Source organism: Ursus americanus, chromosome 2 (assembly GCF_024610735.1).
Source record: "Ursus americanus isolate L20-20 chromosome 2, mUrsAme1.1.p, whole genome shotgun sequence".
Lineage (NCBI taxonomy): Eukaryota > Metazoa > Chordata > Mammalia > Carnivora > Ursidae > Ursus > Ursus americanus.
Window position 1 is genome coordinate 28743749 of NC_142128.1, and position 26405 is coordinate 28770153.

At 53.9% G+C, this 26405-nt stretch overlaps 2 protein-coding genes across 8 annotated transcripts in view; one reads left to right on the forward strand and one right to left on the reverse strand.

Moving 5' to 3' along the window:
• The window catches only part of PDXDC1 (pyridoxal dependent decarboxylase domain containing 1), a 53130-nt gene extending 39279 nt beyond the window's left edge, over positions 1–13851 (forward strand). For all 3 annotated transcript variants that reach the window (XM_045776098.2, XM_045776097.2, XM_045776099.2), the window contains 10 exons: positions 2981–3044; positions 5289–5377; positions 6344–6449; positions 7813–7984; positions 8625–8743; positions 9038–9159; positions 10339–10431; positions 10516–10612; positions 11524–11628; positions 12131–13851. In XM_045776098.2, coding sequence (XP_045632054.1) covers positions 2981–3044; positions 5289–5377; positions 6344–6449; positions 7813–7984; positions 8625–8743; positions 9038–9159; positions 10339–10431; positions 10516–10612; positions 11524–11628; positions 12131–12390 — 1227 coding nt within the window. In that variant the 3' untranslated portion in view covers positions 12391–13851. The remainder of the gene's footprint in view (positions 1–2980; positions 3045–5288; positions 5378–6343; positions 6450–7812; positions 7985–8624; positions 8744–9037; positions 9160–10338; positions 10432–10515; positions 10613–11523; positions 11629–12130) is intronic.
• Positions 13852–14406: 555 nt separating this feature from the next.
• On the reverse strand, positions 14407–26028 carry NTAN1 (N-terminal asparagine amidase). 5 transcript variants are annotated; one of them, XM_045776101.2, is made up of 10 exons: positions 25852–26028; positions 20941–21043; positions 20799–20864; positions 20388–20496; positions 19251–19324; positions 18114–18167; positions 17575–17628; positions 16524–16621; positions 15130–15243; positions 14407–14647 (listed from the first exon to the last, which is right to left on the reverse strand). In XM_045776101.2, the coding sequence occupies exons 1-10, from the start codon at positions 25930–25932 to the stop codon at positions 14468–14470; spliced, it is 933 nt and encodes a 310-aa protein (XP_045632057.1). In that variant the 5' UTR covers positions 25933–26028; the 3' UTR covers positions 14407–14467. The 5 variants fall into 5 exon arrangements, with proteins under 5 accessions (XP_045632057.1, XP_045632056.1, XP_087726405.1 ...); XM_045776100.2 differs by having other exon boundaries at positions 14407–14742; positions 25852–26025; XM_087870279.1 differs by lacking the exon at positions 20799–20864 and having other exon boundaries at positions 14407–14742; positions 25852–26026.
• Between the last annotated feature and the right edge of the window lie 377 nt (positions 26029–26405).

The window sequence follows — 26405 nt, forward strand, 5'->3', positions numbered from 1 at the left end:
TCTGCAGCACAGTAGCTCCTTCTCCAGGCTCCCACAGGCCTTCTTGCCTGTGTACATGGCCATCCGTTCCAGAGCCTCCTGGTCCCAAGGCACAGATGCGCTTCCCCGGCTCAGCAGCCCACCACCTCTTCCTGGTGCCAGGAGCCCTGGGCAGCTGCTTTGTCTGCGGGTCGATGCCCGTCTCCTCAGCAGCCGCGTCGTGGGCTGCTGACTGACTGGCTTTCCTGAGCACGCGGGCTGTGTTCTAACCTCGGCATTTAGGGGGAAATCTGATGTTTCCCCCTTAGCCCTGAGAACCTCAGGATGCCCCTGTGCACACTTTACCTCTCTGCTGGCTTTAGAGATCGTCTCCGTCCTTAAGGTTCTACTACTTCGACCGTGATGTAGCTAAGTGAGCATTTTCTAGAACTTGGGACTTGTGCTTATTAAACTTGAGGGTTCTTTTTTTTTTTTTCTAATCAGTTCTATCAAGTTCGTTTTTTCAGATATGACCTCTTTCTGCAGTCTTAACTCTGGACCTTGAGTTGGCATAGTGAACCTTGTCGCTCCATGTTCTGTGCGTCCCTCTGACACTTCCCATCGCTGCCTCTTTGCTGCTGCCTCTTGAGTTTCTCCAGGCCTTTCTTTGCTCCTGAGCTGCCTCTCATCTGCGTTAGCTGTTCGCTGAGTTTTTAGTTTGGTGACTTTCTTTCTTCCAGCATGTTCTTTTTAGTTTTCAAGTCAGTACCCCCTTTTCGGTTTTGTGTTTTGTTTTTTTTTTTTTAATTGTTCCTAGTCTTCATTTCTCTGTTTAAGCATGGTTGTTATCCTCCACTTCTGATTATTGCTTTAGTATTTCAATTTTCGGATTACCCCCCGGATCATGTCTGCTGACTCCTGCTCCCCTGTGTGTGTCATAACCGGTCATTGTGAGCTAGATGTTTTTGCCTGTGTGACTGGCCCAGGTCCATCTCTCTGTCAGTTCCACAGCTTTAGGACTCATGTGCCACATGGGAGATCAAGCCCGGTGCAGTGCACACCTGATGATTTGATCTCTCCTGAGAGAATTTTTTTCTCCCTGTGTAGACAGAGTCTCAGGCAGCAGCAAGCCCTCTCGCTGATCAGTGGGTAGTTTTTCTCTCTCCCTCTTTTCACCAGGAGCACTCTTCAAGGGTCCCAGATTTATGTGCCCCTTACTGCCATCTGCACATGGGCCTGAAGACTCTAGATGTGAAAGCCAGGTTTCCGTGCCCACTCTCCTCCCTTCAGCCCCCTGCTCAGCCAATAATATTCTTTGCTTTCTCTTCTTTGTAGATTCACTGTTTTTGTGAGCCTAGCCGTGGTTTAAAGGTTTTTTTGGTTATCAGGATATTTAATCCAGTATCTCAGTCTGCCATGTGCCTAGAAACAGAATTCTGTGTACATAACCCTGGACAGTATTTCTCATGTACTGACATTTGAGACCACCAAGCTCAAAGAAATAAGAAACCAAAGACTGTATTAAACTATATATAGAAGTCTCAGCACTCAAATCATCCTGCCCTATCCTAACTGAGGATGGGGGATGGCTGGAGAATTTTGTACTTTTGTTTCCCTCGTAGGTTTACTCCATTCTATTTAGATATTAAGCCCCTCCAGCTTTAAAAGTATTAATAGATTTGTTTATGTGAAAGTCAAAGGAGATGATAGGTGAGCACAGGAATCAGCTCAGTAAGTTAGTAGACTGGATACACATCTCGCTGGATCTGAATCCCATCCGCGTGGTCCTGTGAGAGGTTAGAGAAAACCTTGGGCCATCTGCATCGTGGCTTTGCACATTAGCATTCCTACCATGGAGACCTCATATGCAGAGCCTTGGAAGATAGGTTTGGGGTTTTTTATTGTTTTTAAAGATTTTATTTATTTGAGAGAGCACAAGCAGGGGGAGGGGCTGAGGGAGAGGAAGAAGCAGATTCCCCTCTGAGCAGTGAGCCCGACGTGGGGCTCGATCCCAGGACCCTGAGATGACCTGGCTGAAGGCAGATGCCCAACCGACTGAGCCACCCAGGCGCCCCTGGAAAATAGGTTTTATGACTGGAATTGTTGAATGCTCAGAGATCTTCTGTCCCTGTGTGCCATATTCCATCAAGGGCATTGCTGCTCCTTTGTATCCTGGCCCTGTGGTGGAGCTGATGGCCAGCTGCGCGTTTGCTCAGTGGTGAGCCTGAACGTCATGCTGGCTTATCGTAATGCAGGGAATGTGTTTTGTCTGTAATGAAATCCATTAATGAAGTTAGTCGTCTGACCCCCATCCCGAATGTAAGGACCACTTCCGTGATTGAGAAAATATGAAGCTTCAGCAGGACTTACATCCTGTTCACAAGTTTTACAAAGTGAGAAGAATATTTTGTCTGTGAATATAAAAAGTTGCAGTCGGGCACCTGGGTGGCTCAGTCAGTTAAGTGTCCAACTCTTGGTTTCAGCTCAGGTCATGATCTCAAGAGTCCTGAGATCAAGCCCCATGTCGGGCTCCACGCCGGGCACCACGCCGGGCATGGAGCCTATTCTCCCAACCCTCCCCTGCCACCTTCTCCCTAAAATCTTAAAAAAAAAAAAAAAAAAAAGTGCAGCCAGTCCTGTTTGAGTTAGCATAATCTCTGGATTCTTGAAAGCTTCAGCTCTCCCAACACTGATTCTAATTATACTTTTTCCTTGCCTCCTTTGATCTTTAATGGCAGGTGTATGTTTATTATTATTATTATAGTTTCTTCCTGCTTTAATTTCAGTGTGCCGGTGTCCGATGTCACGACTCAGCAATGCATTGTCAGAACCGGCTTAGAATTATTTCTAGGAATTTTACTAAACCTTAATTGTTGTTTCTGTAGCAACTGAAATTAACCTTTGAATTTTACGTATTTATTAAGAAAATATGCTATCTCTAGCCTGTTTTTCAAAGTCGCTGTTTTATTTTGCAAGGTGTTGGGATTTAATGTTACTTGGTAACATCAGATTGATTTTTCAGGTGGAAGATGAGCTCAGTTCTCCAGTAGTGGTGTTCAGGTTTTGCCAGGAATTACCAGGCTCAGGTAAGTGATTCTAAAAAGAGTTACTTTTGTATTTGTGTTTAAGGGCTTTGAATTTTAAACCATTTCAACTTATACAAATAGTCCAAAATATTTTGACTGCTAATATCTTCAGTCAGAGTTTCAGAAAATGTTAATAATTTTCAGGGGTGCCTGATTTTGCTCAGCTCATGATCTCCACCCTGCTTAAGATTCTCTCCCTCTCCTTTTGTCCCTCCCCACCCCTGCTCTTGTGCATGTTTGCTCTAAAAAAAAAAAAAAAAAAAAAAAAAAAAAACCCACTAATATATATATATAATTTTCACAAAAACTGCAGGCCTAATAAATGCCTTAGCATTTTACTGACAGTTTCCTATGATCAACCTAGTGGTTTCCAACTGCCAGTCCCTGGATTAGTGTTAGAAGAGTCCCTTGAAAATAGAGATTTGGATACACATGTACATACAACCTAATGAATCAAAGTATCTGAATGAAGTAAGGCCTCCAAATCTCTCTTTTTTTGTGCTTATAGTTTTGTTTTTTTGTGTTTTTTTTTTTTTTGAGTAATTTAAACTACAGTGCAAACATACATTAAAGCCATTGGCAGTTGAGATTGGGAATAACATGAGGCTGTTCTTATAGGATGCCCCATCCTAGTCCAGGGCACGGTTATTTCTCACCTGGAGAGCCACAGTACCCACTGAACTGATCTCTCACTTCCGTGTACTGCACATACCCCATTCCAGACCATTCTCTGTATGCAGTCAGAGTGGGCGATGATACACGTGGGAGTCCCGTTATGCCCTGTCGCTGCCCAGACTGTTCAATATCTTACTGTTTCTGTTGAATTAAGTCCAAGCTCTGTACCTCGCGAGGCCTCTGGGGTCTAGCCTTTGCCATCTCCTGTGACTTCCTTTTAGGCTACCTCTCCTCTCGATTACTGTGCTTTAGTTAGACTGGTCTCTTGAGTTTCTAGAACATTCTGCTCTGTCCTAGAGCAAGACCTTTGCACTTGCTGTTCCCTATGCCTCGAGCACGTTGCCCTTCACTCTTCTTCTGGCTGGCTCCCTGTCACCATTCAGGTCTCCATAATGTCCAGCCTCCTCAGAGAGGCCTTCCCTGTCTGTCCTGTCTAAGGCGACTGTATCAGAGTCCCTACCTTCTTTCATGGCAGTAGCAACAGTATGTGGTGATTTCATTTCTTTCTTTATGGTGTTTCTTCAATAGAATATAAACAGCGGGATGACAGAAACCTCGTCTGCCTTATATCCCACGTGCCCAGCACAGCACCTGGCACGAGCAGGCACCCAGACCATTTGAATGAAAGGAGGATGATTCTGTTGTGAGGCCCACCCTGGGTGCTCTTGGGTTCTCTGATTTTACCTCGCACAGTAGTCAACAGACTAGTTGGTAACTTAAAATGTTATACTTTCCTCTCAAAGTTCCTTGAAAGACTTTTTTAAGATTTTATTTGAGAGAGTGCGAGAGAGCACAAGCAGGGGGAGCAGCAGGCAGAGGGGAGAAGCAGGCTCCCCGCCAAGCAGGGAGCCTGATGCGAGACTCAGTCCCAGGACCCTGGGATCATGACCTGAGCTGAAGGCAGTTGCTTAACAGCTGAGCCACCCAGGCGCCCCGAAAGATTCTTAAATGCAACTAAAAATTCTATGTGTGAGACTATATTTAGGCGTTATATTTTTCATGAGGAAAAACATGTGGAAGTTTAAAACCCCCTGCTTAAGTAAGGTACACATTTTCAAAAAATTTTAATTGTGGTAAAAAAAAAGTTTACCATCTTATGTGTGCAGTTCAGTAGTGTTAAATACATCCCGTTGTTGTCCAGCAGCTCTCCAGAACATTTACGTCTTGCAAAACTGAAATTGTATGCTCATTACACACTGACTCCCCGTTTCCCGCCTCCCTCCCAGCCCCTGGCAGCCACCGTCTACCTCCGTCTCTGAGTTTGACTCCCGAGGGTGCCTCGTGTCAGTGGAGTCATGCGGCACGGGTCTTTTTGTAACGGGCTTATTTCACCTAGTGTAATGTCCTCAAGGTTCATCCCCATTGAGCTCGTGAGCCAGTCTCCTTCCTTTTTAAGGACGAGGGGCACCTCGCTGTGTGGACACGCCACGCTTTGTTTACTCACATTTTATTTCTGTAATATTTGAGACTTCTCTCTTGGGCTCTGTTGGGAGCTCAGTGAAACGGTTTGAGGGGTGTGCGTGGAGCCGTGTTTCTAGAAGGTGACTCCCTTCTGTGTTCTGGTGTCAGATCCGGTGCTCAAAGCCGTCCCCGTGCCCAACATGGCACCTTCAGTAGTCGGCCGGGAGAGACACTCCTGGGATGCCCTGAATCGCTGGGTAAGCATGGCGGTCGTGTGCCCCTTCTTCTCCACCCCAGATGGAGTGACCCGTGCTGTGTGTGGGAAGTCAGACCCCCAGGAGGGACGCTGCCCTGGAGGCGCTGGGCTGCCCCGCAGGGCTCTTAGCAGCTCACCGCTCCACACGCTGCGTGACTTCGGGCAGGGCCTTCCAGCATCATTCCGTCAGGAGCCGTTTCCTGGCTGCCGAGCGCGGCTGTAAAACCGCACGCCCCGCGGGGACCGCAGGGCAGCCGCTTGGGAGCTGGGAGCGTCCGTCGCGGCGGCAGGGCGCGCGAGCCAGAGCCCCCCGAACGCGGACGCCTGGCAGTGTGACAGTACGGACCGAGCGCACGGTGCTTCGCTGCCTTTCGACCCTGCAGTTGTGCCTCTGGGCTTTCTGTGGATAGAATGTTCTACACAGTGTCAGGGTGTCCAGCACAGCTGTGTCAGGCCTAGGGTAACGGGGGTCATGCCCCAGCTCGGGGCTCTGGTGGGTCAGCGAGGATCCACTCACACGACGACGTCCAGAACAGCCAGAATAAGCCACGTAGCCGGATGGTCCTGGCAGAAAGGAAATGGTCGTCAGAAGTTACGTGAATGAGAAGCCGCAGGTTACTGCCCAGCACGTAGTGTCGTGTTTAATGGCGATAGAACGTGCAGGGACCCGGGACGGCTCTGTCAGCCGTCAGCCGTGGGCGCTTCTCAGTGGTGTGTCGTGGGTGATTTTTATTTTATTCTTTTGGTTCACCTGTATTTCCTAGCTTTTTCTACACTGAGGTGGTGGTTTTGGGAAACAAGAAGGGTAAAACTTTTAGTCCATTTAAAAAGAAGTGGCCATAAGTATTCAAGGAGAATCCAGGGATCGCGGGGGCCTCCTGGGCCGGGGGCTGTGGGTGAGGGTAGGTGCGAAGCCCGGCGCGTCCCTCCCCGTGGGCGTCTCTAGCCTGTGCCCTTGTCCCTGCAGCTGGGAGAGCAGCTCAAACAGCTGGTGCCCGCGAGCGGCCTCACGGTCATGGACCTGGAAGTGGAGGGCGTGTGCATCCGGTTCAGCCCTTTGATGACAGCCGCAGGTAACGGTCTCCGGGGATCGCCCGCCCTCGTTCTGGGAGTGCCGGTGACATGTCCGTGCAAGTCCGGGCCATGGCTTCATTTGCTTTTCCTTGGGATGCTCTCCTCTCTTTCTTTGAAGAGGTTTTTTTTGTTTGTTTGTTTGTTTGCCTTTGGCTACATTTAGGTAGATGAGCTTTCCCGAGTAACTTCCCAGAAATAGACTCGTACAGTCACTTGAGTCTCCCTATGTTTTGGTGTCTTAAGACCCTTTGTTGTCCCTTGCTGGTGCTGAGTCCACACTGCCTGTGAGGGGCACGTGCGCCACTCCGGAACCCGCAGCACCTGCCCCGCCTACGGAGACTCTGCGGGCCCCGGAGCCCGTGCGCTGTGCTCCTTCCCGCTCCCCTGGCAGTTCGGATGGACCCGCAAAGGCTGGGGGCCACCACTGTAGAGGTTTTGGAAAGCGGACGGCTGCAGGTGCGTGGGCTTTCACGACAGAGCGTCCGGGGTGCACGCAGGTAGTGCCTGCCTCAGTGCTGTGGGCCTGAAAAATCCGCTAGCAAAAGATACATTAAAAACTGATGATGTTTTTTTCTGAAATGATTCAAAGATTTTCAGAAAACCTGTGATTTTTTTTTTTTAATGAGATATTTTTAGCATTTTTGGTAAGATACTTGTTCAAAGGTGAGCATTTGTCCTGCAGAGAAAAGCCCGCCATGAAGATGACTGGTGGCCTCCCGATGTTCCAGTGATTTCTGCACCTGCTGTGCGGGGGGCTTTAGCCCCAGAGGCTTAGTCTCTCACCCTGGCAGAGCGAGCTGAGGACACCCGAGGCAGCACGTGCGGAGGCTCAGTGTGATCCCTTGCCCCATTTGAGTCACATGGCCGGGGTAGTGATGTGGGGTCCCCGCAGCCCTGGGGGCTCTCAGGCTGTCCTAGGTGCTGCTGTCATCAGCCTGCCCTCCTGCCTCCCCTCACACACCCCCCAGAATCCCTCTCTCCCCATGATGTTCACGTGGAGAGAGCCGTGTGCTTGCTTCGTCCTTTTTAGCCTGCGGTACAATGTTGATAACTTGAGCGGAGTGCTGTGAGAAGAATCTGATTTCTGTTGGAGTTTCATAGTGTGTGACATCAGGGGGCTCATTCTGTCTTCTGTGTAAGAGGGAGCTGTGTCTACAACTGCAGGAGCTGGTGGTGTCAGTTTATAACACCCGATTTTTCCATATGGGCTTAGTGGCTTTTTTCTTTCCTTTGTTAATGCTTCAGCTCCTGCTAACCAGATGCCCCTGGAGCCACTGACCTCCTGACAAGGGGAGGGGAGCCCTGCCCTGTTTTTCACCGTATTCCTTATGCATTTGTCTAACACTCTGGGGACGTTTTCAGTTTTAGGCACTCGGGGGGAGGATGTGGACCAGCTCGTGAGCTGCATACAGAGTAGGCTGCCCGTCCTGACCTGCACGCTGCAGCTACGGGAGGAGTTCAAGCAGGAGGTGACAGCAACAGCAGGTCTCCTGCACGTAGATGACCCGAACTGGCCTGGAATAGGGGTTGTCAGGTACGGGATCAGCCTCTCGGCTGGCGGTCCTCCTCTGCCGTATAGAGCCCGCCGGGCAGGTCACTGTGTGGGCTGGCTTAGCAACTGACGGTGAATACGTGTGGTCCCAGCGTACATGTCTAACGGAAATTCAACAAGACGTTTTGGGCACTTAGAAAAGCCCAGCGCAGCGGTCGCGTAGCCACCCTTGCCCTCAGTGAAATAGGGGTCCCTGTGCTTCCTGTGCCAGCTTGCAGGTGACTGTGGGGGGTGGGGACACGTACTGACACAACTGACAGATGGTGCACAGAGTCACAGATCACGAAGACCAGGACCCAGCTCGCCGGCCGAGCACACGCCTCTGCCCTCCGTTGTTCAGCGCACGGTTACCCCGTGGCTGTTGACCGTCTCCTTCCAGGCAGAGGGGGAGACTCCCTACTTCTATTACGAATGAGCCTTCCAGACCCGGCCTCTCTCTGCTTCATGGACTAGAGCCTTGAGCCTTCCTTGCCATGTTCTTGACGGTGTCTGACCTTGAGACGCTCCAAGTGGCTCCTGGGCCCATGTGTCTCACACTCTTGGAAGTCGCCACGTGCAGTCGTGTGTACGGAGAGGCTTTGATCTTTTAGATTGAAATACTGTTATTTGATATTGTTTGTAGGTATGAACATGCCAGTGATGATAAGAGCAGTTTGAAACTAGATCCAGAAGGGGAAAAAATCCATGCTGGACTCCTGAAAAAGTTAAATGAGCTGGAATCTGACCTTACATTTAAAATGGGTAACTACTACTTTTATAAGTCAACTCTGAACTTTGAAAGGCCATTTTCTAACTGGTTAAGGGACAGTGGACTCTGTCTCCTCAGAGGAAATGCTGGTTTCGTTCTTTCTAGAGTGAGCTAGCTCCCTCCCCCTCCTGCGGTCTCTCCGGGTGCCGTGTCCGTTTTGGCACCACTTTGCTCGCCCCGTGAGGGAGGCTCCTTTGTGCGCGGTCATGCTGCCGTACGGAGACGGCCCTGGCGGCCTCGTGACCGAGGACTTGGAAGCCGAGTTGGTCGGTTGTCTCTTCCCGCAGGCCCGGAGTATAAAAGCATGAAGAGCTGTATTTACGTTGGCATGGCGAGTGACGACGTGGATATTTCTGAACTAGTGGAGACCATTGCAGTCACAGCCCGAGAAATTGAGGAGAACTCACGGGTCTGTAAGCCTGATCTCTGTCTCATTCCTTTTCTGGGTTTTCTCCAGGCAGCTAGCTGAGGTCCCAACAGCCGCAGCTCCCCTCAGAAATACCTCTTCATTCCCAGAAAGTGCACGAATGCTTCCTGTGAGCTGAAGCTTGTGCCAGGAATCCAGAAGCCCATGAGGACTGGACACAGTCCCTGCCCTGGGTGGGCTCACAGCGGGGGGCCGAGAGCCGCAGAGCCAGCGAGGCGGTCAGTGCCGTGGGGGAGAGGTAGGGGTAGCCGAGTGTTCGGGAAGACGCAGTCACGTGTGCCTGACAGGGTGAGAGGACCAGCATAGCTGGTCCTGGGGCTGCGTGAGGCACGTGTTTCTCACAGCAGAACTTTCCTCCAGTAATAGACCTTCTTTTGGCCAATTGGCACTGAGACCAGGCTGTAAGCTTCATGGTCATTCTGCGAACCAGGTACTTGAGTCAGTAGAGAACCCTCAGAAGCAGAGAAAAGGAACTAAAGCAAGATGGGTCTGAGGGGGCCAAGGTGTGTGCGTGGCCCACTCCTGGTCGGGAGGGGAGAGGAGGAAGTGGGCTGTGAGCCTGAGGAGCCAGCTTTATTCATTCTTGGGTGGACTTCCTAAAGGTTCTTCTAAACTCGCCCCGTCCCTTCCGACTCCATTTCCGTGAATGTTGAGCAGTGTGTGTCTTCTGTCGGTAAGACACTCAGATCACATTTCTCTTCTCCTTCCCTGGCAAGTGAGGCTGGTCACCAAGGCGTGTCTTCCTTATCCAGGCACTGCATCCCCTTCTGGTTAAAATCCTCTTTTACTCTGTATCCTGACATTTGAAAGTGCAGAATTCCATTTCCTAATATTCTGAAAAATGTCGCCCATGCTGTGGTGATGGTTGTAGGTCTTGGGCACGAAGCTTAGGCACCTGAGGCGCCTGGGTGGCTCAGCTGGTTGAGTGTCTGACTCTTGATGGCGGCTCAGGTCATGATCTCAGGGCTATGGGGTCGAGCCCCATGTCGGGCTCTGTGCTCAGCACAAAATCTACTTGGGATTCTCTCTGTCCCCCTCTGTTCCTCCCCACACTTGGGCGCACGTGCACCCTCTGTCTTCCTCTAAATCTTAAAAAAAAAAAAAAAAAAAAAAAAAAAAAAAAAAGCCTTGGACAAGTAATGTCTTTTTTGGTCCTAACAGCTTCTGGAAAACATGACAGAGGTGGTTCGGAAAGGGATTCAGGAAGCTCAGGTTCAGCTGCAGAAGGCAAATGAGGAGCGACTTCTGGAAGAGGTGAGGCTGAGCACAGACCTCGCGGCTGCCGCCACACTGGGCGCCCCTGGCAGGATGGTCATGAGCAATGGTTGTGTTTTGCAGGGGGTGTTGCGGCAGATCCCCGTCGTGGGGTCCGTACTGAACTGGTTTTCTCCAGTACAGGCTTCACAGAAGGGAAGAACCTTTAACCTAACAGCAGGTAGGACTGACCAGCATCCTCCCAGGTCTCATTCATCTTGAGAGTTTTGACCCGGTTCCTGGGATCGCACACACGGCCCGTGCTCAGCGCTGGGTCTGTGCAGGGGAACCTGTCCCAGGAGACGAGATGCCTCTGCCCACAGGGACACTGCACTGTAGCGTCTTCCCTCTCCTGCCCGACGGCTGCAGTGGCACAAGAGCGGATCCCCGTTCTGGAGTCCCAGGGGAACGTGCTCCCTCGGCCGTTCCCATTCTCCACGCAGGGTCTTTTGCTCAACGCCCAGCGTTAATACTTCTTGCCGTCTCAGCAGTGCCTGGCCCCAGCAAGAGGCTGCTTCTGAAAGGGGAGAGGAGATCATAGTGGGAGCCCCGGGCCAGCCTGTTTCAGACCAGGCAACCGGCAAGTATTAGTTGCTGGGATTTGAGGAAGAGGATGTCCTGCTGTCAGTCTCCTCCTTTCCTGTTCTACTGGGGGAACAGCTCCCTCAGCCTGGGGCCCCTCCCTTGGAAATGACGGCAGTGTTGTCCTAGGACTGTAATCTGATTTAACACGCCAGGCCTCAGCCCTTAGCAGAGAGGTATCTGTTCCTTGTTGGCTAAAGCACCTTTCCCACTCGTACGTGGATCCCCAGGCATGCTCGGGCCATCCTGCTGGCTGACGATTGTCCCTTGGACAGAGGATACCTGGGGAGGTTAAGGGTGGAACGGCAGGCAGGGCTGGGCCTTGTGAGGACCGCCGCGAGGTGACTTTCTCCAGTTCCTAGCGCATTTCTGGAGGGCCAAAGGCTCTGTTAGTCTGATTGAGGCTGCATGGCAGAGGAAGCTTCTCGGGGAACAAGACTGCATGGGTCAGCTCCCAGAGTGGCCTGTGCCAGGAGCTTCTGCACACCCTTCTCGCTCTTTCCTCCACAGGCTCCCTGGAGTCCACGGAACACACCTACGTCTACAAGGTCCAAGGCACGGGAGTCACACCACCTCCGACTCCCTCAGGCACCCGCACGAAGCAGAGACTTCCAGGTACCTTACATCTTCATACATCTTCATGTGTGAGTTTACGAACCCTGAGAACTGGTGGCTCCCCTTGGAAACATAGACTGTTGCATCCTGGGGGCTTTTCCTGTTAGGTGTTACCTGTATCCTTCTGTTTTCTTGGTGCTTTGACCCAACGTCCTATTTTTCTTTACCTAAGACCAGCTGTCCTTTTAACCATGTCTGTTGCCTTGAGCTTTAAACCTTGGAGAAATTTCTCCGTAGCCCTTGACAGGGTAAGTTAGGGACTTGAGAGCTGGCATCATGTTGAACCTGGTGTTGACTCACCTGAGCTTTTCGTGATGGGGACCTCGGAGGTTCCCAGCCTCGGAAGCCACGTTGGCGTCCTGCGTTCGCATTTCTCACCCCATCACTTCTGGGGCGTCAGGGCTCGGGATGGCAGGGGTTTCTCCAGAAGCACTTGGGACTGAATAAGGCAGTTGCTCCTGGCAGAGAGAGCTTTCAGCACGGTCTGTGGCTCTTTCTCTAGGCCAGAAGCCTTTCAAGAGGTCCCTGAGGGGTTCTGATGCCCTGAGTGAGACAAGCTCAGTGAGCCACATTGAAGACTTGGAAAACATGGAGCATCTGTCCGGTGGGCCAGAGCAGGCGGCCCTGGAGACCAGCAGCCCCGAGCTCCACCCCGGGGCTCCCACCCCGCAGGACGCCGAGCAGCCGGGGGCCCTCCAGAACAGGACCCAGCACCCCGAGGATGACCAGCCACAGGTAGAAGAACCGGACAGCTTAAGATAAAATTCCGTGTTTGGCTTTGAGACTGTACTGAGTATTGTTTCAGGGAAGATGAAGTTAGACTGAAAATGTGAACCGTGCCACATGTTAATGCAAGAGAAATTACTGTCATTTGTGCTTAACTGGGATTTTTGCACAAATGCATGCCTGAAAGCCAGGCTTTTTAGACGGGCAGTTAACGTGTCTGATTCCATGGGTAGGCAGAGCAACTGCTGTTGTTTCTGTCTACGCAGCTGTAGTTAGTACCGTTTCCCCCCACGTTACCATAAACACTTCAATTCACAAAGAACACTTAGAATCTCAAGTGCCTGCCACTTGAAACACTTGCGCTTACTTTTCTAAAACATAAGACGTTGTATGAGGTTACATAGAACTTTTCGTTAAGACAGCTTGCTTTAGAGCTCTCTGGGGTCTCCGCTGTACTGCCGTATGGGAGAGACGGCCCGGTGTGCCGTGTTGGGGTCCGTGCTCGGTTTGGTCAGGTTGCCGCGTACAGCGGGGTTGGCTTGGCTTGGAGGAGAACAGGATTCAGTGGGATTGTGAGCGTCTGCGCCCCCCGCCCCCGCTGCTGCTCCCCCAGGGGGCGCGGGGCGGTGGTCCACGCTGCGGTCTGCGACGCCCCCTGCCGCAGATTCATTTCTCCCTTTATGTACTATTTGTAAACAAAGGACTATCTATGAAGAGTGAAACTCTTGACCATATATATATTTTTAAATATTGGTAAAGCTTTTAAATCAGCACACAGGTACAGACTGTGCTCATTTCTATGTTTAATATCGGAAAACCCGACAGAGACGCTACTCTTAACCTCAGCTATGCTATGGGGCACCCCGTTAAGTTCCGAGTCTACAATAAGTGTCCCTGTGACCTGTGTGACGTGGGAGCTTCTATGGCTTTTCCCCACTAGCACCCCAAAGGCCTGACTTTGGGCCCAACAAGAACCAGAAAAGTCCTCTCGCTCAGGCTGCTCAAGCCAGACCACTGCGGAAGTAACTGGAAGTACTTACTGCCCGTTTGTCCTTTTCCAGAAGTACTGCGTCTCTTCATTTATCATAGGTGATGGCCCCGGTGCCTTTAGTCCGGCCTAGTCAAGCTGCAGGACACCTCAAGCTAGTGGGGACTCACACTGGGTGTGGGGACTGTTGTGTTGGAAGCCTTAGTTACACCATATTAAGCCTATACTTAGACGACTCTGATTGGATGTGATCTCGGACATTTGGCACTTGTCAAAATGCAATTTTTTTTTTTTTTTTGGTGCAGATGATTCAAGTCTTCCCTGTTTATTTGGTGCAATGAAGTAGAGCAGATAAAATGGGGAAAGGGGAAATTATCACCTTTAACAAAATTAATTTTTAAATGTTTTTATATATATATTTGGAATTGTTAAATTGGTTTTGCTGAAACAATTTCACCCTTAAGACACTATTTGAATGTTGGTTTCAATAAAGGTTCTTGAAATTGTCACCAGTGAGTTCAGTTTCTAATCACGCACACGTCGGTCTGTAGGGCGGCAACTTCAGAAACCTAAAGGTCTCTGCAGGGCTGACCTATATCACAATTTGGCATTTTAATGACCTTATACCTTGAAGAACAGACTTGTCAGTGGCTCTGTGTAACTCTCACATTAAATGTAGTTTCCTAGGACATTATTTTAATTATATCGCAGAGCCCACTGATCAGATTCTGTTTTTCCTTCCGAACCCTTAACTCTTTCATCTAGGAGTGTAATTCCAGTTTTCGAATTGATGCTTCTAAAACATTTTGGGGCCAAAAAAAAACCCCTCTGTGAGATGTATAAATTTTCACAGAATTTTAGTGCATGTTACTGCTTTTTAAACAAACTTACTTACTTACCGTTTTTCCTTTATCCCCTAACTTAACAGAATGAGAAGTACTCACCGCGTATCTGAAATGGCTGCTTGTAGAATCGCGAGGCAGGCAGCTCCTCCGGTGCCCTTCATACCAAAAAGGGGAGGCTGGAGGTCAGCTTCAGCGAGGCAGAAAGTAAACCTAAACAAATGCCTTTGCCAAAATAAGATTTTATTTTGAAAGTCACTTGCAGGACAGTAAGGAAGGAGACCTAGGCCTCAGCGGATGTAGAGTCTGACGCGCGTTCCGTGCAACCCCCACGGTCTCGGTCAGGCCAACAAGTTGCCGTCTTTGGTGATCCTGGGTTCAGCTTCCTGGAGAAGAGATCTTTTCCCATAAGCCACCTTCGTTCTTTCTGTAGAGCAGGGCCTGGTTTCCAGGGAACAGTGCGCTGGTGGGAGACGGGTGTTTTTTTAAAAACATCAAGGTAGACCTAATATGTTCCACAAAGTGGGGTGGCTCGGCCAGAGGCGAAGTGGAAAGGTTCTGGAAAAACAAGGTTCTGGGTATGAGAGGGCAACAAGCGGGCTCTGTCACCTCCCCTGATAGAGCTGTCAAAGTAGCTCCGTGCTCTTAAACATGGATCCTCGTGTTCAGATCGCCCGGCGCATCCCCACTATAAAACTACCCAAGACGCCAGGGGTCCTACATTAATGAGAAAAAAGCAGTTGGTTGCCACCTTCCGGCCCCACAGATGCCTCGCCGGAACCTGACTCGCTGATCTAGAAGTTACACAGGCTCTGCCGATGTCGTCCTCAAACTCACTACTACCCACTAAAAGAAAGCATCTCCGCCCTAAACACTTTTTTTTCCTTACAGATGAAGAAACCAGGGTGCAGAGATTTCAGATGTACCCACCCTGTAAATTCTCACCTCTAGTATTTGCTTATCATCCTGCTGCAGCCAGAAATCCACATGTGGAAACGGCATCCAGGAGTACGGTCCTATGCGCAGTTGTTCTGTCTTTGCGTCGTAAATACTAATCATCTACGAAAGAACATTTCAAAGACAGAGTGTAAGGGGCGTTCCCAGCTTCTCAGACCCCACCAGGAACGCCAGTCCCAGTGTAGTCCCACAGTCACGCGTTTACCTGGATGACACCCTTCTCGAAAACGTCTCCTCTAATAACAAGCCGCTACTGCACTGAGTAACAGGAGATATTTCCTTCAGTCCCGACAAGTCTTCTGGGAAGCTAGCATTTTCCCCCTTCTGGGTGAAAACCTGAGGCTCAGAGGGACAGGCACTGGGCGGGCTTCCAGGAAGCCGAGCCGGGCCGCAGACCTGGTGGAGCCTGACTGAAGTCCACGGTCGCTGGACTCAGCGCTGCAGGAAACGCTGCCTCGCTGTTTGGGCCCCGACAGCTACTTACTGGCAACGTGAAAGCGCAGAGCACGGGCCGCCCGATCAAAAGCAAGGGGAAACCAACTGGTAAAAATGCTCATTTACCGAACCATCAATTCCCTGAATTCCCAAATCTGCCAGTGGCAGTTTCTAACCAGCAGTGGGGGGTTTGGGCTCCTTAGACTGCGCGGAGTCCAGGCGACTGTGCCGCTGGAGAAAGCGCACAAGGAATGTTCCACCTGTGTCCCCCTGTGAACTGCTTGGCGAAAACCTGTCTTGGCTCCGTCCTTCACTCTGAAGCCAAACATTTTCTGGTGAAAGTGTCGACAGCTCACCAGTGCACACACCTTCGGGGGGCTGTCAGTGCGCTGTCCGGTCTTGCTCACCAGAGAAGGGGTGAAGGACCCTTTAGGCATTTTTACACAGCCTGTAAGTCTTAGGTTTTTATTTTTCTAACTTCCAAAATTAAGGTGTTAGTATTAAAAGCATCTCCGTAGATCAGACTTGTGAAAAGTGATCATTCTTTCGGATTATCCATTTGGTCCAGAGGAGTGTGTGCTGCCGGGGTGCAGGGAGACCCCTCTTCTCCCCCCTGCCTGGCTGTCCTTTCCTCGGGACACATGTATAGGTGAAGGTTGCACAAAGTAAAGTGGGTCCGTTCTCTTTGCACTGGACGGCGGGGGCACACGTAACGTTACCCCTCAACGCCTTCAAGGCAGAGAACTGGGGTCTTGAGCTGACCGCCTAAATCCTTCATTCTTCTTCTGTGCTGCATGTGGGGGGGAGGTGAACCCTGATCATTTTATAGCTTTAAAGAAACTGCTGTAAACTGTTCACTTCTAAGGTCTATAAAACTTGAGGCTTTGGACTGCAGTGCCATTTTTTCCCCCCTGAACCCCTTAACACAAAGATGATTTCAAACTCACTGGTCCTCCTGTTAAAGCTCGGGCAGCACGAAGCTCCTCCTCTGGACCCCGATCTGGGAAGGATGCTCTGTAAATCTCTGCAGTCTTAATGTTGACAGCTGTGGGGGACAAGAGACACAAATGGCAAGTTTGCAAGGTCTTATATTTCTCCCACACGTAACAGAACTTGGTAAGTCTCCCGGAGACAGGGGAGAGTCATCTTCTTCCGCTTCCACTGTGAAGAGTCCGTAGCTTCCCCCTTCGCGGAGAGGGACTCGCAGCCGTTCAGCCGAGCCCGTGGCGCAGAGAGCTGGGGCCTGGGCCGGACTAGGTGCGGCTCCCCTGCGCCCACGGGCGGCCTGCCATCCCTCCGGACAGACACGGGGCAAACCTCCCTGCTCGGCCCTGTGACCGCACGGATCTGAGCGGCTGGGGGCAGAATGGGGCCTGGGGTAGTGGCCAAATCTGGGGGTTTTGTTTAAATTTTATTTCAGACACACAGTTCTAAGGAATGAAATAATGAACAGCTGTGCGCACAGCTCGGTAAACTCCCACAGATGCGGCCTCGGCAAACACAGCCAGCCTCACCCTTCTCTCCACCTCAGGGGGCCTAAGGGCTGTCGCGGGAGAGGGTTCTGGGTTTTCCTGAGCCGGAAGAGCGTTTCACTTTCCTTAGGAGGAATACTGTTCTCAAGCAGACCTGACTAGGTTGCCGATGTGAACTGAGACGCAGATGCGCTCCCAGCCCGGAGCCCCGGCTGGCGGAGAGCCCGGCTGGCCCGGCGAGAGCGGCGTGGCCCCGGCTGCTTGCAGCCCTGTTACTAGTGCCACTGGCTCCGCTTTCTACCCGCCCCCGTGTGTGTCCTTCGTGGTCTCAGGCTGCGGACATTCTCTGATTCGTAGACAGAGGTCAGAGAAGGCGCGCTCCTTGCCCGGGGGCCCGCCGAGCAGCCAGGACAGGAACGCACACTAAGTGCCCACAGCGGGCTCACAACGTGGTCCAGCCTCGGACCGGAGCCCGGCCTGTCCGCACGGGGCTGGCCTCTGACCCTCAAAGAAACGCGCTACTCACCGATGCCATAAATTATTGGAAAGTGGTTTTCATTTTCTTCCCGGTCATTTAATTCTAACAAGAAAAAAAAAAGTTCTTTTTAAGATCTGATTTCTAAGAAATAACAATCGCTGTCATGTTCTATAATTAAAGCCAAAAAGGAGGCCACACTGCAAAAGGAGGAAACAAATCAGAATACAAAAGGGACTGGTTTCCTGTGTTCCTGCCAAGTCCCCGGACAGTGGGGGTGATCGTCCACAAAGCGCCCTGTCCCAAGTTAGAGCCTCTAGGTCTGCCACGTGTGGCGGCTGCTCCCTCCTTCCCAGGAGCCGAGGAAACCTCTGACCAGCCCCAGGAAGGAGAGAGGAGCTGCACTGAAGGTGGGGGACAGGGTGTCCACAGAGGCGGCACGGGGCAGGGGCGGGACGTGGCCACAGGCAATGCCAGTGGGACCGGTGTCAGCCAAGCACTGCCAGACCGTCTCCCGTGACGGAGGTGCTCATGCGAGGTCTTGCTTTAAGGGGGAGGGCGCCAGCCTTGGGGAGGGAGGCAGAACTCACCTGTCACACATAATGTCACTAAGTGAATGTCCTCCTCTTGTCTGTCAAATTCACCTACAATGAGAGTCCTCCGTTAGCAACACACAGGATGAGCAAGGTGAGAAGGGGCCCGAGGGATAGCGGCCGGCGGAGCCACAAGCTGGCCCGTCAGCAGAGGCCAGATTCCCACGGACTGACGCCACGGCACCCCGCCTGCCAAGTGACAGGCCTGTTGCTCGCCTCGGGCCCAGAGGAACCTGACCGGGGCCACCCCTGTTCTCTCCCTGCTGAGGGCTGGGGCGGGGGCACTGACTCATAAGCTGTTTACTCTTCAGGAACTTTTTTCCTGATCAACAGTCATAAAAAACTTGATCACTGTAAAAAAAAAAAAAAAAAAATACAGGCAAGTATAAGAAGTATATGGGTTTTTAACGTCCATAATTCCAGCAGTGAAGAGCGTGTGCGTTTCCTCTCATTGGCCTGTGCCCCAAGCCCACAGCGGGCGGGCAGCTGTCTGTCCCCACGGCACACACGTACCTTCCCACGTAATTCTAAGTCTTGCTTGATGGCTCCTTAGTGTCTTTACTAATGGACATTAGACTCCTTCCTAATGTAAAGGTTCTTACCGCCCATCTTTGGGCATAAATCAATCTGTGCATGTTGCAGATGATTTTCTTACTTTCCCAGGTGGGAATGACTGGGTCAAGGGACATGAAACCCTTCTAGGACTTAAGCCACGATGCCAGGTCGCTTCGCCCACGGCTTGTAGCAGCGTCTGCTCCAGGGCGCGAGCGTGCCCGCCCCGCTGCCTCTCACGCTCGCTGCTTCAGCAGGCAGAACAAGGGCATCGTCGGCGTTTCGCGGTTCGGCAGATTAAAATGGACGTTCCTGCCACAGGGCGGTTCTGTCTGTACACGGTCCGGTGCCGACCATTCTGGACCCTGTCGACTGCTGTTGCTCGGGAAATCAGGCCCCCAGCCCATCAGCCCCTGAAAACTGAACTCTGTGCCCCTCGCTTCTGCACGAATCCCGGCTGAGCCGCGCCCGGTGCTCCAAGCAGGGGGGCCCTCCGAGGTTTTGCACTAACGAGGACTGGATTACGCAAGCAACAGGGGGTGCAGACTTTCACCCGAGTTGGGGAAAAAGCAGTGTACTTACTAAGAAGCTGATGAGTAAGCTTCTGTGACAACTGCCTGTCGTCACTGAAGCCGCCCACGAGGTGCACCTCCAGCCTGGCAAAGAGACGGGACGGTGGTCAGAGGCCCGCTCGCGGCAGCCGCAGGGGCCCCGGGGTGCGTGCGATCTCAGCTCCGTGGCCACGAGGCGTCGCTCTAGAGCAGCGCTTCCCTCTGGCCGCGAGGGTGCCGGGGCGCAGGGAGCACACATCTGGGCGGCACTGGGGGGACCGGGTGAGGCTGCCAGGGCTGCACGCGCCTCCGGGGACCCTGCTCGGGGGCCGTGAGGGCCGAGGGGGGGCCGCGTCTGCTGGCGAGTGGCACTGCTCTGGGGGCGCAGGACTACCTCGCACGTCCACCCAGTGCGGGGTACTTCCAGAAACCTCTTCCCTGTCTCTGCCTAAGGGCGCGCAGGGCTGGGAAGGGGAGGCGGCGGACGCGGGGACAGCAGCGGGCCCCTCACCGCACTACCTCCCGTCCCCCTCACCCGGACGGACCATGTTAGTTCCAGATCCCTCCCACCGTGTTACGAGCAGCGTGCGGGGGGGCAGGGGGGGGGCACAGGACGTGCCGGCCCAGCCGGGGTGACACGAATGAAACCCAGGCAGAGCTCCCCTGCCCCGGCTGCCTCCAGCCCTTCCCAGCACCTAAGAGCCCGTGGGGCTTCCCAAAGAGCCCCCTGCCTGAGAACGGGAGTGCCCGGGGGCAGCTCCTGTCCACTCTGTTCGCGGCTACAGCCTGGGCCCCTGGAACAGCTTTTGGCTGGGAAGGAGCCCCCGACAAGCGACCGCCGGAAGAACGATTGAACGAACGAATGAATGAATGAATACAGGGAGACAGCATCTGGGGTCTAACAAAGCGACGTCTGACACGTGACCCTCTAAAAGCATGTGAGTGAAGAGACGGCTGGAGGTTCAAAGTCAGACCTTCCTGACCTGTACCCGTCACCCAGTCGTCCGACCCCAGAACCACCGACGAGGGGCCGATGCTGTGCCAGTTCTGCTCCCCAGGAGAAAGCCGACCCCGTGGCCGTGACCTCCCGCGTGGCTGCCACGGCCAGCCCCTCCACACCATGGTGCACGGTGCCTGACAGCACGAGACAGACGCGTGCGGAGCTCACCTTCCACACTGAGCGTGCTCAGAAAAGGATCTGATGGAGCTCATGATCAAGGGGACCTCCGCTCTGGTGTCGGTTCCATCGCAGTGGGTCAAGCAGGTGGCCCCGTTACCTGAAGAAGAGGGTGGAAGGACTCAGGTTATTCCTGATGAGAACCCGGGGCGTGAGCCACACCTAGTCCTGTCCCTTCATGTCGCCTCATCTCTGGGTAGCCTGAAAGAAGAAAGAATAGAAACATCCGTGCTGCCCCGCCAACCCTTCGGCCCAGGGCCACAGGGAGCCACCATGCAGACTCGAGAGAAGGTGAGAAGGCCGGGCGTCAGACGGGACCCCGGGACACTCAGGCGCAGGCTCTGATGGCCCCACGTGGGGCGCTGCTTTAAGGACCGGTCTCCTTCGTGCCTCTCGTCCTACCTGTGTGCCTCAGGACCACAATGTGACAAGTGGTGGCATCATCAGAACCCAGAATGGAGATGGAGCCTGTTTGAAAAAGAAATAGAATAAAATATCCCGTAGCCTTGGGGGGTAACGCCCAATTCACTGCTTCCTAACCTACCATCCTGTGGGGAGGTCACTGCCAGCTCTCTTTGCTGAACATACAGAAGGCCCTGGGGTCCCACTTGTTGAACAGACTGACCTCTGAGAAGTCTGGCTCTTTCCTGTTTAATTAAGAAAAAAAATAACATAGTGATGGAAATTAGTGAGGACTGAGTACCCAGTGAGGTGGCGGGAGACACACGCTCCCAGGGCCCGGTGTGTGTGCGCTGCTGGGCGGGCCGGCTAAGCTACCGGGGCGGCAGTCGCTATCGTGGGGGACAAGGCAAAGGAACAGGCAAGTTCTGTTCTTTGATGCGCCTACAAGACGAGCCTTGACTCAGGACCCAGAGACTCTGCCCAACTCTGCAACTGGGAAGGGAATCGGGGTGTCTGGGCCCCGGCCGGCTCCGCAGCCACAGCCCCTGCCCCTGTGGGAGAGAGGCTAGGACTGTCCCTGTCCCCTGTCTGGTCCTCCCCCTTCGGGACCCCCGCATTGTGTATGCACACTGAACGCGCACCTCCCCGCGCTGCTCGCCACGGCCAAGTGGCCAGCAAGGCCGGAGGCTCCACAGGCAGATGCTTTGGCGACATAAATGGAAACGACACAAAAGTGTAAAAAAACAAAAAAAATGTAAAAGCTCCAACTATGCTGTTCGTCGGCCCACCCGAGGAGAGGCCGCGATCGGGCCGCTGTCCGAACTCGCTCCCCGGACCAGGAGCGCAAGTCCTCGCGCAGTCCCCGCGCGCGCCTGACGCGACGTACCCTCCGCAAGGGCACCAGAACTGAGGTCTAACAAACATCTTAGGCAGTCAGCCTAAAAAAACATTCAAAATAAGAATAAAACCCCCACCTCAGGGGGTTAAATTCTTTCATGAAAACGGAAACCTTTTCCAGAGACGTCGGATTGGTACCCCACGGTCTATCACTGCCGGCTACGCACACTGCACCCCTCCTTCCCCCTTCCCTTGAGGGTCTCACGGGGCTGCTCGCTGACCTCGTCACACACGAGATGCAGGAATAAATCGACCAACCCACCACGATCAGCTTCATCAGTTACACCACGTTGTTTTCTTTTCATCAACTTTCATGAATTGGAAGCGAGGCAGCAATATGAATGGCTCCGCGGCAGAACCAACCAGAAGGAGCCCCGGAACCGCAGTGTCGGCCGGGCAGGACCGGGATGACTCACTGTTCTGACGCCCAGGGCACCTTCTCACCTTAGAGTAAGACACGGGAGGACGCACTTTTCCTTCCCGTGATCCCTGGAATGCGCGCCTTTCGCTTTATTCTTTCGGGGGCGGGGGAAGGAGGGCGAAGGCAACTTGTGACCCCCACTTTCGCACCCCCAAAAGCAAGGCCATGTGTGTGGGGCCAGGAACTGCCGCCTGCGTCCCCGAGACCGGAAATCACGACGTCCCATTCCCCCCCGCCCAGGCTCCTATTTCCCAGACAGACAGGAGCATAAATCAGCAGACGAGCCGATGGCACAGGGCAAGAACGCGATGTTTTGTTTCCCACTTTAAGAAAGGAAAAAAGTTTAGCCAAACTTCCCCGCTGTGGAAAAACACCGAGAGCCACTTTACGAACCCCCACCCCTCCTGAAATAAAGGAGCCCCGTCTTCCCGACGTCTGCTAGTCTCTGGACACTCGGATTCACCCCGGAATCCCCTCTCCAGCAGCCCCTTGTTTCCCAACTCCTCTTCCACAACGCCACTCGCCGATGTCAGGGCTCAGCAAACTTTTCTCTGAAAAGGGCCCGAGAGTAACTATTTTGGGCTCTGCTGGGCTGCGGTCTCCTCTTGCGGCCACTAGGCTCTGCTGTGTAGCCTGAGAGCCGCAGAGACAACACGTAAACAAACAGACGGGCGCTGTGGCCCCAGAAGACTATTTATGGGCGACACCGAAATCTGAATTAATTCCATATAATTTCACATGTCACAAAATACTCCTCTTTGGATTTTTTTTACCCCCCCCCCATTTAAAAATGTAAAAACCATTCGTGGCTCACGGGCTGTCCACAGACAGCATCTGGCCCCAGGGCTGGAGTTTGCTGACCCCTGTCTTAGCCAATCACTTAGTAGGACCATGTGTCCCTGACCCCTGCTGCTATCGTCTGTCATTTCTTCCTGCAAATTCTCCTCCCCCGGGGAAAAGGGGATGACGCTATCTGCTCCTTAGCCTGTGTGGGGATTAACTGGGTGGCTATCCCCATGCCCGCCTGTTTCCCTGACCCCCTTGGTCCCCCTCGCCATCCACACTACCCTCCCCGATGGCTGCCAGCGTCACTGCTTCTAAATGCTGACTGTTACACCCCTTTTATCCTCGGAAACCCTTTAAGTCCAGCAATTTCACTTGTGGGAATAATTATGGGGATTATTAAGCTTTAGCTCTGTGAACATAACGCAGAAGATTTAGAAATATCCTGCATGCTTAGAGGCAGGAACTAAGTTAGGCTGCATTCGAATCGCGGAATTCTATGGGACCACGCTCAGCGGGATACTTGGGGGCCTGCCTACTAAGCAAGCACCAGTGGGCGACTAGGGAAGAGCAAAGGCTCGAAGAGAGCACAGCCCCAGGAAATGTTCTGTAGTGCTGACCACCATCTAGACCCGCCCTGCCTCACAGAGTAGCCATTAACCACGAGCACCTGAAACGTGCCCAGTATGACTGAGGAACTGGGTTTTCCATTTTCTTTCACGGTAATGACATGTAAGTAGCCCCACGGAGCAGGGGGGACCCCCATGGGGGTCCAGACAGAGCAGCGCCGCACTCCAGCCAAAGGCACGCCGCCAGGGTCTCCATGTGGGCTTCACCACTCCCAGGACGTGGGACGCTGGGCCACTCACTCCACCTGTCTGTGCCTCCGAGCGAGCGCTCGTCTCTAAAGTGGGCCTAGTGAGAGCACCTGCGGGCACGTCCTGCGGGCACGTCCTGCGGGCACGTCCTGCGGGCACGTCCTGCCTCGTCCCTGCGATGGGGGCTGGGCCAGGCCTGGCTAGGGACGGGCTCCTAACTGCTGCCACCGCACACGCCAGATGGGTCCGTGAAAAAGACACAGCACCGAACAGAGTGCAGTTTGCGCTTTCAGAAGCACATCATTCCAATATAAAGAAAAACCTCTGTCAAGGTCAAAAAGTGAAGAGTGGCTGTGGTCTTCTTGTTGACATATGTTAGTTCTTACAAAGGGGACTCGCTACTTGTTAGAGAAAAACCCATGAAAGCTTTCGCCTCACCCCACTGCCTATGCATTGAATGACCCACCGAAAGCCCTCGAGCCCCGTGCGCCCCACCTCCCTGGGTCTCTATCTTCCACTCTTCCCTCGCCCCCTTGGCGCCCGGGCACCCGGCGCGTGACCAGCCCTCGGGGTGCTCCCCCCCCGCCCACGCAGCACAGGTGGACCTGCCCAGCTAGAATGCCCTCTCCTTCCTCCCCGTTCCGCTCTCTCCCTTGCACGCAGCCTGCTTCCCTCAGCCCGATGCAAAACAGGTGAGCACCCCCAGTTTCCTGGAATGCACACTGGCCCCCACGACACAGCAGGCCTTCGAGAGGGCCGGCCACCCCCTATCATAGCCCTCCCGACTCCTCACGGCGTGTGCTGCTTCGAACGCTCACCTTTCTAACTTTTTATCACAGAAATTTTCAGAGAGACATAAAAATAGTGTCACCTAAATTCTTTAGGCAGCTGAAGTATTTTCCCCTTCGCGAGTCCTACTCCGACTTCGCTAGTTAACGAGGAACAGCCGAGGCAGCCCGAGGAAAGCGCTTAGCACGGGGCCCTGAGGTCGGCTAAGTTGTGGGTAGGTCGTCTGTTTTCTGGAAACGACAGCTGAGAATCACAGGTGCCCCCTTTTAAAGCCCTGTAACTCCTCATCCTTCAGGTCATTTTCAGGGGTCCTTCTGCTCATTCATGGATATGACAAATATTTTGCCAAGTGCAGATTCATGGCCAGGGGCTGCCCTAGGCTCGGAGAACACAGAGCAACACCACACTCTCTGCTTGGGAAGCTTCTGTTCTGGGGGGCATATCAAGGCAGAAATCAACACAAGTGTAGAGACAAAATAATTTCGAAGTGTGCAACAGTTGGCAGGAAACCCGCCACGACCTTCCGCGAGCCTCGAGGCTAGGTCAAGCTCCTCTGCCTCACGTCTGAGTGAGAAGGGGCTTTGTTCCTCAGTTCGTATCTCCAATCAACTGACGGATTCCCCCTTAACCAGATCTGGAGCACGTGAGAGGTGTGGACCCCTTTCCAAACGGTGTCTGCATTAGCACGGACTAAGGGTTCAGAGATCTATTTGAGGACAAAAGCAGGAAGACGAAACAAAACCTAACCCTTCCATCAGGGCGTGGTCCTCAACGCGGCTCAGCTGGGGGAAAAGCAGGGCCCTTTCTTCTGGCTAAAAATACCCCGGGGCCCTAAACCCCGGGGGGTGGGGAGAAACCCAGGGGAGCGGCCGGGTGCCCCTGCCTGGAGTCCCGCCGGGAGGAGCCGCTCCCCGCGGGGCCCAGACCCCCGCGGGTGCCAGCGCGCAGGGGCGCTGCCCCGGTTGGCCTCAACAGGCCAAGCCCGGCTGGGGGTGGAGACCGGCCTGCCCGGGGTCGGGAAGTCCCCGGGCGCCCTCCGGCCGCGGCGCTGTGCGACCTCGGGCAAGTCGCCTAACCTCTCTGGGCCGCCGGCCCCTCCTCCGGGAAAGAGAGGCCTCGGCAGACGCCCTCGAAGGTCCCAGGGAGGGGAAAGACCCACAGACGCCTCGAGCCAAGGCAGACTCGCGGCCGGGGCTCCCGACGTGCCGCCAGCCGCTCCGCTGCGCCAAGTTTAAACTCTGCCTCCGGGAGCGCGGCTGGAGGCGGTGGGGCGAGGAGGGTCGGGCCCGCCCGGCAGGGCCCCCCGGACCCGCCTCGAAGTACCCCCCACCCGGGCCCCGCTCACCTCCAGACATGGATGGGCTCGCACGAGGTCCCCGGCGGACTGCGGCAGCCGCACTCGCCGCCCCTCGACGAGCAGCGGCATCGCGGAGGCGGCCGCCCCGGCAGGCCCAGGGAGGCGGCGGCCTCCCCAGCCCCGGGCCGCCCGCGGCCCCCGCCCCCGGGCCGCCCCGCCGCGCTCCGCCCCCCGCGGGCGGCGCCGGGAAATGGAGTCCCACGGCGGGGGGCGGTGCAGCCCGGAGCGGCTGGGGAAATCGGGGGCGGGGCCGCACGGCCCTGTGGGAGATGTAGTCCAAACGCGACGGAGCGGCCCACGGCCAGCCCCCCCCTCCGCAGGGGGCGCCGGGAACTGTAGTCCCGAAAGCGTGGGCGACCAGGGAAGGCGCGGAGCCGGGCTGACCGCAAGGGCGCCTCGGCTCCTGGTGCCCTCGCTGGCTCGGCTCGCGGATCAGCCAGCGTGGCCCGAATGTGGGCTCTGGGGTCTGACTGCCCCAAGTCAAGATCACGACTCTACTACTTCTCACCGTGACCTTGAGCAGATTATCCGAGTTGGGGAAC

What these genes read in the sequence shown, in the direction of transcription:
- NTAN1 (XM_045776101.2), bottom strand. Translation starts at nt 25,932, where the DNA reads ATGCCGCTGCTCGTCGAGGGGCGGCGAGTGCGGCTGCCGCAGTCCGCC. An exon ending in GCTTACTCATCAGCTTCTTA is followed by an intron (nt 18,168 to 19,250) that starts GTAAGTACACTG and finishes CTCTCATTGTAG; the next exon opens with GTGAATTTGACAGACAAGAG. An exon ending in TCCAATAATTTATGGCATCG is followed by an intron (nt 16,622 to 17,574) that starts GTGAGTAGCGCG and finishes TGTCCCCCACAG; the next exon opens with CTGTCAACATTAAGACTGCA.